The 12,103-nt window shown below is 49.7% G+C and overlaps 1 protein-coding gene across 1 annotated transcript in view; it reads left to right on the forward strand.

The window, feature by feature from the left end:
* The window catches only part of ccm2l (CCM2 like scaffold protein), a 95,583-nt gene that overhangs the window by 54,065 nt on the left and 29,415 nt on the right, over positions 1 to 12,103 (forward strand). Inside the window, 1 exon segment of the mRNA XM_065005097.1 lies at positions 10,832 to 10,895. Within this exon segment, the coding sequence (XP_064861169.1) occupies positions 10,832 to 10,895 (64 nt within the window).

Genomic DNA, 12,103 nt, shown 5'->3' on the forward strand with positions numbered 1-12,103 from the left:
CAGTTAGAAAAGCCAAGGCTAGCTTTTTCAAGCAGAAATTTGCTTCCTGCAACACTAACTCTAAAAAGTTCTGGGACACTGTAAAGTCCATGGAGAATAAGAACACCTCCTCCCAGCTGCCCACTGCACTGAAGATAGGAAACACTGTCACCACTGATAAATCCACCATAATTGAGAATTTCAATAAGCATTTTTCTACGGCTGGCCATGCTTTCCACCTGGCAACTCCTACCCCGGTCAACAGCACTGCACCCCCAACAGCAACAGGGCCCTCTATGTAGTACACCAGTTCAGTGTGTCAAATCGGAGGGTCTGCTGTCCGGACCTCTGGCAGTCTCTATGGGGGTGCCACAGGGTTCAATTCTTGGACCGACTCTCTTCTCTGTATACATCAATGAGGTCGCTCTTGCTGCTGGTGAGTCTCTGATCCACCTCTACGCAGACGACACCATTCTGTATACTTCCGGCCCTTCTTTGGACACTGTGTTAACAACCCTCCAGGCAAGCTTCAATGCCATACAACTCTCCTTCCGTGGCCTCCAATTGCTCTTAAATACAAGTAAAACTAAATGCATGCTCTTCAACCGATCGCTACCTGCACCTACCCGCCTGTCCAACATCACTACTCTGGACGGCTCTGACTTAGAATACGTGGACAACTACAAATACTTAGGTGTCTGGTTAGACTGTAAACTCTCCTTCCAGACCCATATCAAACATCTCAATCCAAAGTTAAATCTAGAATTGGCTTCCTATTTCGCAACAAAGCATCCTTCACTCATGCTGCCAAACATACCCTTGTAAAATTGACCATCCTACCAATCCTCGACTTTGGCGATGTCATTTACAAAATAGCCTCCAATACCCTACTCAACAAATTGGATGCAGTCTATCACAGTGCAATCCGTTTTGTCACCAAAGCCCCATATACTACCCACCATTGCGACCTGTACGCTCTCGTTGGCTGGCCCTCGCTTCATACTCGTCGCCAAACCCACTGGCTCCATGTCATCTACAAGACCCTGCTAGGTAAAGTCCCCCTTATCTCAGCTCGCTGGTCACCATAGCATCTCCCACCTGTAGCACACGCTCCAGCAGGTATATCTCTCTAGTCACCCCCAAAACCAATTCTTTCTTTGGCCGCCTCTCCTTCCAGTTCTCTGCTGCCAATGACTGGAACGAACTACAAAAATCTCTTAAATTGGAAACACTTATCTCCCTCACTAGCTTTAAGCACCAACTGTCAGAGCATCTTACAGATTACTGCACCTGTACATAGCCCACCTATAATTTAGCCCAAACAACTACCTCTTTCCCAACTGTATTTAATTTATTTATTTATTTTGCTCCTTTGCACCCCATTATTTTTATTTCTACTTTGCACATTCTTCCATTGCAAAACTACCATTCCAGTGTTTTACTTGCTATATTGTATTGTACTTTGCCACCATGGCCTTTTTTGCCTTTACCTCCCTTCTCACCTCATTTGCTCACATTGTATATAGACTTGTTTATACTGTATTATTGACTGTATGTTTGTTTTACTCCATGTGTAACTCTGTGTCGTTGTATGTGTCGAACTGCTTTGCTTTATCTTGGCCAGGTCGCAATTGTAAATGAGAACTTGTTCTCAACTTGCCTACCTGGTTAAATAAAGGTGAAATAAATCAAATAAAAAAAATAGAGGGCCCTGATGTACTACATAGAGGGCCTGGTGTACTACATAGAGGGCCCTGGTGTACTACATAGAGGGCCCTGGTGTACTACGTAGAGGGCCCTGATGTACTACGTAGAGGGCCCTGGTGTACTACGTAGAGGGCCCTGGTGTACTACATAGAGGGCCCTGGTGTACTACATAGAGGGCCCTGGTGTACTACATAGAGGGCCCTGGTGTACTACGTAGAGGGCCCTGGTGTACTACATAGAGGGCCCTGGTGTACTACATAGAGGGCCCTGGTGTACTACGTAGAGGGCCCTGGTGTACTACATAGAGGGCCCTGGTGTACTACATAGAGGGCCCTGGTGTACTACATAGAGGGCCCTGGTGTACTACATAGAGGGCCCTGGTGTACTACATAGAGGGCCCTGGTGTACTACATAGAGGGCCCTGGTGTACTACATAGAGACTACATAGAGGGCCCTGGTGTACTACATAGAGACTACATAGAGGGCCCTGATGTACTACATAGAGGGCCCTGGTGTACTACATAGAGGGCCCTGGTGTACTACATAGAGGGCCCTGGTGTACTACATAGAGGGCCCTGGTGTACTACATAGAGGGCCCTGGTGTACTACATAGAGGGCCCTGGTGTACTACATAGAGGGCCCTGGTGTACTACATAGAGGGCCCTGATGTACTACGTAGAGGGCCCTGGTGTACTACATAGAGACTACATAGAGGGCGCTGGTGTACTACATAGAGACTACATAGAGGGCCCTGGTGTACTACGTAGAGACTACATAGAGGGCGCTGGTGTACTACATAGAGACTACATAGAGGGCGCTGGTGTACTACATAGAGACTACATAGAGGGCGCTGGTGTACTACATAGAGACTACATAGAGGGCGCTGGTGTACTACATAGAGACTACATAGAGGGCGCTGGTGTACTACATAGAGACTACATAGAGGGCGCTGGTGTACTACATAGAGACTACATAGAGGGCCCTGGTGTACTACATAGAGACTACATAGAGGGCGCTGGTGTACTACATAGAGACTACATAGAGGGCGCTGGTGTACTACATAGAGACTACATAGAGGGCGCTGGTGTACTACATAGAGACTACATAGAGGGCGCTGGTGTACTACATAGAGACTACATAGAGGGCCCTGGTGTACTACATAGAGACTACATAGAGGGCGCTGGTGTACTACATAGAGACTACATAGAGGGCGCTGGTGTACTACATAGAGACTACATAGAGGGCGCTGGTGTACTACATAGAGACTACATAGAGGCGCTGGTGTACTACATAGAGACTACATAGAGGCGCTGGTGTACTACATAGAGACTACATAGAGGGCGCTGGTGTACTACATAGAGACTACATAGAGGGCGCTGGTGTACTACATAGAGACTACATAGAGGGCGCTGGTGTACTACATAGAGACTACATAGAGGGCGCTGGTGTACTACATAGAGACTACATAGAGGGCCCTGGTGTACTACATAGAGACTACATAGAGGGCGCTGGTGTACTACATAGAGACTACATAGAGGGCCCTGGTGTACTACATAGAGACTACATAGAGGGCGCTGGTGTACTACATAGAGACTACATAGAGGGCCCTGGTGTACTACATAGAGGGCGCTGGTGTACTACATAGAGACTACATAGAGGGCGCTGGTGTACTACATAGAGACTACATAGAGGGCGCTGGTGTACTACATAGAGACTACATAGAGGGCCCTGGTGTACTACATAGAGACTACATAGAGGGCGCTGGTGTACTACATAGAGGGCCCTGATGTACTACGTAGAGGGCCCTGGTGTACTACGTAGAGGGCCCTGATGTACTACGTAGAGGGCCCTGGTGTACTACATAGAGACTACATAGAGGGCCCTGGTGTACTACATAGAGGGCCCTGGTGTACTACGTAGAGGGCCCTGGTGTACTACATAGAGGGCGCTGGTGTACTACATAGAGACTACATAGAGGGCCCTGATGTACTACATAGAGGGCCCTGATGTACTACGTAGAGGGCCCTGGTGTACTACGTAGAGGGCGCTGGTGTACTACATAGAGACTACATAGAGGGCCCTGATGTACTACATAGAGGGCCCTGATGTACTACGTAGAGGGCCCTGGTGTACTACGTAGAGGGCGCTGGTGTACTACATAGAGGGCCCTGGTGTACTACATAGAGGGCCCTGGTGTACTACGTAGAGGGCCCTGGTGTACTACATAGAGGGCCCTGGTGTACTACATAGAGACTACATAGAGGGCCCTGGTGTACTACATAGAGGGCCCTGGTGTACTACGTAGAGGGCCCTGGTGTACTATGTAGAGGGCGCTGGTGTACTACATAGAGGGCCCTGGTGTACTACGTAGAGGGCCCTGGTGTACTACGTAGAGGGCCCTGGTGTACTACGTAGAGGGCGCTGGTGTACTACATAGAGGGCCCTGGTGTACTACGTAGAGGGCCCTGGTGTACTACATAGAGGGCCCTGGTGTACTACATAGAGACTACATAGAGGGCCCTGGTGTACTACATAGAGGGCCCTGGTGTACTACATAGAGACTACAAAGAGGGCCCTGGTGTACTACATAGAGGGCCCTGATGTACTACGTAGAGGGCCCTGGTGTACTACGTAGAGGGCGCTGGTGTACTACATAGAGGGCGCTGGTGTACTACATAGAGGGCCCTGGTGTACTACGTAGAGGGCCCTGGTGTACTACATAGAGGGCCCTGGTGTACTACATAGAGACTACATAGAGGGCCCTGGTGTACTACATAGAGGGCCCTGGTGTACTACGTAGAGGGCCCTGGTGTACTACGTAGAGGGCGCTGGTGTACTACATAGAGGGCCCTGGTGTACTACGTAGAGGGCCCTGGTGTACTACGTAGAGGGCGCTGGTGTACTACATAGAGGGCCCTGGTGTACTACGTAGAGGGCCCTGGTGTACTACATAGAGGGCCCTGGTGTACTACATAGAGACTACATAGAGGGCCCTGGTGTACTACATAGAGGGCCCTGGTGTACTACATAGAGACTACAAAGAGGGCCCTGGTGTACTACATAGAGGGCCCTGGTGTACTACATAGAGGGCCCTGGTGTACTACATAGAGACTACATAGAGGGCCCTGGTGTACTACATAGAGACTACATAGAGGGCCCTGATGTACTACATAGAGGGCCCTGGTGTACTACATAGAGGGCCCTGGTGTACTACATAGAGGGCCCTGGTGTACTACATAGAGACTACATAGAGGGCCCTGGTGTACTACATAGAGGGCCCTGGTGTACTGCATAGAGACTACATAGAGGGCCCTGGTGTACTACATAGAGGGCCCTGGTGTACTACATAGAGAGCCCTGGTGTACTACATAGAGACTACATAGAGGGCCCTGGTGTACTACATAGAGGGCCCTGGTGTACTACATAGAGGGCCCTGGTGTACTACGTAGAGGGCCCTGGTGTACAACATAGAGGGCCCTGGTGTACTACATAGAGGGCCCTGGTGTACTACATAGAGGGCCCTGGTGTACTACATAGAGACTACATAGAGGGCCCTGGTGTACTACATAGAGACTACATAGAGGGCCCTGGTGTACTACATAGAGACTACATAGAGGGCCCTGGTGTACTACATAGAGACTACATAGAGGGCCCTGATCTACTACATAGTGGGCCCTGGTGTACTACATAGAGGGCCCTGGTGTACTACATAGAGGGCCCTGGTGTACTACATAGAGGGCCCTGGTGTACTACATAGAGGGCCCTGGTGTACTACATAGAGAGCCCTGGTGTACTACATAGAGACTACATAGAGGGCCCTGGTGTACTACATAGAGGGCCTGGTGTACTACATAGAGGGCCCTGATGTACTACGTAGAGGGCCCTGGTGTACTACGTAGAGGGCCCTGGTGTACTACATAGAGGGCCCTGGTGTACTACATAGAGACTACATAGAGGGCCCTGGTGTACTACATAGAGACTACATAGAGGGCCCTGGTGTACTACATAGAGGGCCCTGGTGTACTACATAGAGGGCCCTGGTGTACTACATAGAGACTACATAGAGGGCCCTGGTGTACTACATAGAGACTACATAGAGGGCCCTGATGTACTACATAGAGGGCCCTGGTGTACTACATAGAGGGCCCTGGTGTACTACATAGAGGGCCCTGGTGTACTACATAGAGACTACATAGAGGGCCCTGGTGTACTACATAGAGGGCCCTGATGTACTACATAGAGGGCCCTGGTGTACTACATAGAGGGCCCTGTTGCACTACATAGATACTACATAGAGGGCCCTGGTGTACTACATAGAGACTACATAGAGGGCCCTGGTGTACTACATAGAGACTACATAGAGGGCCTTGGTGTACTACATAGAGACTACATAGAGGGCCCTGGTGTACTACATAGAGGGCCCTGGTGTACTACATAGAGACTACATAGAGGGCCCTGGTGTACTACATAGAGTCTACATAGAGGGCCCTGGTGTACTACATAGAGACTACATAGAGGGCCCTGGTGTACTACATATAGAAGAGGCTGGCGTTTGGGATAGGCAGGGTGTTTGATGATGAACAGTGATGTTCTTCTCCCAGGTGACAGGGTATTTGATGATGAACAGTGATGTTATGTTCTTCTTCCAGGTGGCAGGGTATTTGATGATGAACAGTGATGTTCTTCTCCCAGGTGACAGGGTATTTGATGATGAACAGTGATGTTCTCCTCCCAGGTGGCAGGGTATTTGATGATGAACAGTGATGTTCTCCTCCCAGGTGACAGGGTATTTGATGATGAACAGTGATGTTCTCCTCCCAGGTGACAGGGTATTTGATGATGAACAGTGATGTTCTTCTCCCAGGTGACAGGGTATTTGATGATGAACAGTGATGTTCTCCTCCCAGGTGACAGGGTATTTGATGATGAACAGTGATGTTCTTCTCCCAGGTGACAGGGTATTTGATGATGAACAGTGATGTTCTTCTCCCAGGTGACAGGGTATTTGATGATGAACAGTGATGTTCTCCTCCCAGGTGGCAGGGTATTTGATGATGGGTTGGGTCGCATCTGCACTCGGTCCGCAGGTAGTATTACATTTCATTATAGTACAACGGTTTGATTTGTCTAATCTTAGCAATTTTTCTTCTTAGCTAGCTACATAGCCGTCTTTGTATCATAGATAATTGCGTAATTATCGTATTTCGTCGTCCTAACGCAGTCTACACCGCCCTGCAGCTAGCTAGCTAGCTAACGTCTACCGTTAGCTAGTCCACCGTCTACCGATTAGCAGCACAACTTACACTCAACTGAACGACTTGATTAGTGTAGTGTTAGCTAGCTACATAGTTGTCTTTGCTGTCTTCGTATCCAAGATAATTGTGTAGTTTAGAGTGTGTAGTTTTAGAGTGATTATCTTAATTTACCGAGGTTAGCTAGCCAGCTATTCGTCGTCCTTAACGTAACAGAACTTCCGCACTCAACAATCCGGTCGCATTTCGCTTCGCTCCACAGGTAGTATCACATTTTTCATTTCATTACAGTACAACGGCTTGATTTGTTTGATCGTAGCTAGCTACATAGCTAGCTACATAGCCGTCTTTGTATCAAAGATAATTGTGTAGTCTTGAGCGATTTCCTAGGTTAGCTAGCCAGCTATTGTCGTTCTTTTAACGCAACGTAACGTAAATCAACACTGCTAGCTAGCCAGCTAGCCCCGAATAGCAGCACAGTAGAAACCATTACACTCAACGGAACGACTTGATTAGTGTAGTGTCAACAACGCAGACACTGCCAGCTAGCCTACTTCAGCAGTACTGTATCATTTTAATCATTTTAGTCAATAAGATTCTTGCTACGTAAGCTTAACTTTCTGAACACTCGAGACGTGTAGTCCACTTGTCATTCCAATCTCCTTTGCATTAGCGTAGCCTCTTGTGTAGCCTGTCAACTATGTGTCTGTCTATCCCTGTTCTCTCCTCTCTGCACAGACCATACAAACGCTCCACACCGCGTGGCCGCGGCCACCCTAATCTGGTGGTCCCAGCGCGCACGACCCACGTGGAGTTCCAGGTCTCCGGTAGCCTCTGGAACTGCCGATCTGCGGCCAACAAGGCAGAGTTCATCTCAGCCTATGCCTCCCTCCAGTCCCTCGACTTCTTGGCACTGACGGAAACATGGATCACCACAGACAACACTGCTACTCCTACTGCTCTCTCTTCGTCTGCCCACGTGTTCTCGCACACCCCGAGAGCTTCTGGTCAGCGGGGTGGTGGCACCGTGATCCTCATCTCTCCCAAGTGGTCATTCTCTCTTTCTCCCCTTACCCATCTGTTTATCGCCTCCTTTGAATTCCATGCTGTCACAGTTACCAGCCCTTTCAAGCTTAACATCCTTATCATTTATCGCCCTCCAGGTTCCCTCGGAGAGTTCATCAATGAGCTTGATGCCTTGATAAGCTCCTTTCCTGAGGACGGCTCACCTCTCACAGTTCTGGGCGACTTTAACCTCCCCACGTCTACCTTTGACTCATTCCTCTCTGCCTCCTTCTTTCCACTCCTCTCCTCTTTTGACCTCACCCTCTCACCTTCCCCCCCTACTCACAAGGCAGGAAATACGCTCGACCTCATCTTTACTAGATGCTGCTCTTCCACTAACCTCATTGCAACTCCCCTCCAAGTCTCCGACCACTACCTTGTATCCTTCTCCCTCTCGCTCTCATCCAACACTTCCCACACTGCCCCTACTCGGATGGTATCGCGCCGTCCCAACCTTCGCTCTCTCTCCCCCCACTACTCTCTCCTCTTCCATCCTATCATCTCTTCCCTCTGCTCAAACCTTCTCCAACCTATCTCCTGATTCTGCCTCCTCAACCCTCCTCTCCTCCCTTTCTGCATCCTTTGACTCTCTATGTCCCCTATCCTCCAGGCCGGCTCGGTCCTCCCCTCCCGCTCCGTGGCTCAACGACTCATTGCGAGCTCACAGAACAGGGCTCCGAGCAGCCGAGCGGAAATGGAGGAAAACTCGCCTCCCTGCGGACCTGACATCCTTTCACTCCCTCCTCTCTACATTTTCCTCTTCTCTCTATGCTGCTAAAGCCACTTTCTACCACTCTAAATTCCAAGCATCTGCCTCTAACCCTAGGAAGCTCTTTGCAACCTTCTCCTCCCTCCTGAATCCTCCTCCCCCTCCCCCCCCTCCTCTCTCTCTGCAGATGACTTCGTCAACCATTTTGAAAAGAAGGTCGACGACATCCGATCCTCGTTTGCGAAGTCAAACGACACCGCTGGTTCTGCTCACACTGCCCTACCCTGTGCTCTGACCTCTTTCTCCCCCCTCTCTCCAGATGAAATCTCGCGTCTTGTGACGGCCGGCCGCCCAACAACCTGCCCGCTTGACCCTATCCCCTCCTCTCTTCTCCAGACCATTTCCGGAGACCTTCTCCCTTACCTCACCTCGCTCATCAACTCATCCCTGACCGCTGGCTACGTCCCTTCCGTCTTCAAGAGAGCGAGAGTTGCACCCCTTCTGAAAAAACCTACACTCGATCCCTCCGATGTCAACAACTACAGACCAGTATCCCTTCTTTCTTTTCTCTCCAAAACTCTTGAACGTGCCGTCCTTGGCCAGCTCTCCCGCTATCTCTCTCAGAATGACCTTCTTGATCCAAATCAGTCAGGTTTCAAGACTAGTCATTCAACTGAGACTGCTCTTCTCTGTATCACGGAGGCGCTCCGCACTGCTAAAGCTAACTCTCTCTCCTCTGCTCTCATCCTTCTAGACCTATCGGCTGCCTTCGATACTGTGAACCATCAGATCCTCCTCTCCACCCTCTCCGAGTTGGGCATCTCCGGCGCGGCCCACGCTGGATTGCGTCCTACCTGACAGGTCGCTCCTACCAGGTGGCGTGGCGAGAATCCGTCTCCACACCACGTGCTCTCACCACTGGTGTCCCCCAGGGCTCTGTTCTAGGCCCTCTCCTATTCTCGCTATACACCAAGTCACTTGGCTCTGTCATAACCTCACATGGTCTCTCCTATCATTGCTATGCAGACGACACACAATTAATCTTCTCCTTTCCCCCTTCTGATGATCAGGTGGCGAATCGCATCTCTGCATGTCTTGCAGACATATCAGTGTGGATGACGGATCACCACCTCAAGCTGAACCTCGGCAAGACGGAGCTGCTCTTCCTCCCGGGGAAGGACTGCCCGTTCCATGATCTCGCCATCACGGTTGACAACTCCATTGTGTCCTCCTCCCAGAGCGCTAAGAACCTTGGCGTGATCCTGGACAACACCATGTCGTTCTCAACTAACATCAAGGCGGTGGCCCGTTCCTGTAGGTTCATGCTCTACAACATCCGCAGAGTACGACCCTGCCTCACACAGGAAGCGGCGCAGGTCCTAATCCAGGCACTCGTCATCTCCCGTCTGGATTACTGCAACTCGCTGTTGGCTGGGCTCCCTGCCTGTGCCATTAAACCCCTACAACTCATCCAGAACGCCGCAGCCCGTCTGGTGTTCAACCTTCCCAAGTTCTCTCACGTCACCCCGCTCCTCCGCTCTCTCCACTGGCTTCCAGTTGAAGCTCGCATCCGCTACAAGACCATGGTGCTTGCCTACGGAGCTGTGAGGGGAACGGCACCTCAGTACCTCCAGGCTCTGATCAGGCCCTACACCCAAACAAGGGCACTGCGTTCATCCACCTCTGGCCTGCTCGCCTCCCTACCATTGTAAGACGCTCTGGATAAGAGCGTCTGCTAAATGACTTAAATGTAAATGTAATGATGAACAATGTTGTTGTGTTCTTCTCCCAGGTGACAGGGTATTTGATGATGAACAGTGATGTTCTTCTCCCAGGTGGCAGGGTATTTGATGATGAACAGTGATGTTCTTCTCCCAGGTGACAGGGTATTTGATGATGAACAGTGATGTTCTCCTCCCAGGTGGCAGGGTATTTGATGATGAACAGTGATGTTATGTTCTTCTCCCAGGTGACAGGGTATTTGATGATGAACAGTGATGTTATGTATTTGATGATGAACAGTGATGTTATGTTCTTCTCCCAGGTGACAGGGTATTTGATGATGAACAGTGATGTTATGTATTTGATGATGAACAGTGATGTTATGTTCTTCTCCCAGGTGACAGCTGTCTGACTGACATGACCTACAGCTACGACGCTGACTTCAGCCTCTGCAGCTCTTAGTGAGTCACACACACACACACACATAGACACACATAGACACACACACATAGACACACACACATAGACACACACACTCTCTATAATATTGAACTCTGGGACAGTGTATAGTCAGTTAGTCCATGATACAGGGACAGTGTATAGTCAGTTAGTCCTTGATACAGGGACAGTGTCTAGTCCATGATACAGGGACAGTGTATAGTCAGTTAGTCCTTGATACAGGGACAGTGTCTAGTCCATGATACAGGGACAGTGTATAGTCAGTTAGTCCTTGATACAGGGACAGTGTCTAGTCCATGATACAGGGACAGTGTCTAGTCCATGATACAGGGACAGTGTCTAGTCCATGATACAGGGACAGTGTCTAGTCCATGATCCAGGGACAGTGTCTAGTCCATGATCCAGGGACAGTGTCTAGTCCGTGATACAGGGACAGTGTCTAGTCCGTGATACAGGGACAGTGTCTAGTCCGTGATACAGGGACAGTGTCTAGTCCGTGATACAGGGACAGTGTCTAGTAAGTGATACAGGGACAGTGTCTAGTCAGTGATACAGGAACAGTGTCTAGTCCATGATACAGGGACACTGTATAGTCAGTTATACAGGGACAGTGTCTAGTCAGTGATACAGGGACAGTGTCTAGTCAGTGATACAGGGACACTGTATAGTCAGTGATACAGGGACAGTGTCTAGTCAGTGATACAGGGACAGTGTCTAGTCCATGATACAGGGACAGTGTCTAGTCCATGATACAGGGACACTGTCTAGTCAGTGATACAGGGACAGTGTATAGTCCGTGATACAGGGACAGTGTCTAGTCCATGATACAGGGACAGTGTCTAGTCCGTGATACAGGGACAGTGTCTAGTCCGTGATACAGGGACAGTGTATAGTCAGTTAGTCCTTGATACAGGGACAGTGTCTAGTCCATGATACAGGGACAGTGTATAGTCAGTTAGTCCTTGATACAGGGACAGTGTCTAGTCCATGATACAGGGACAGTGTATAGTCAGTTAGTCCTTGATACAGGGACAGTGTCTAGTCCATGATACAGGGACAGTGTATAGTCAGTTAGTCCTTGATACAGGGACAGTGTCTAGTCCATGATACAGGGACAGTGTCTAGTCCATGATACAGGGACAGTGTCTAGTCCATGATACAGGGACAGTGTCTAGTCCATGATCCAGGGACAGTGTCTAGTCCATGATCC

Source organism: Oncorhynchus nerka, linkage group LG20 (assembly GCF_034236695.1).
Source record: "Oncorhynchus nerka isolate Pitt River linkage group LG20, Oner_Uvic_2.0, whole genome shotgun sequence".
Lineage (NCBI taxonomy): Eukaryota > Metazoa > Chordata > Actinopteri > Salmoniformes > Salmonidae > Oncorhynchus > Oncorhynchus nerka.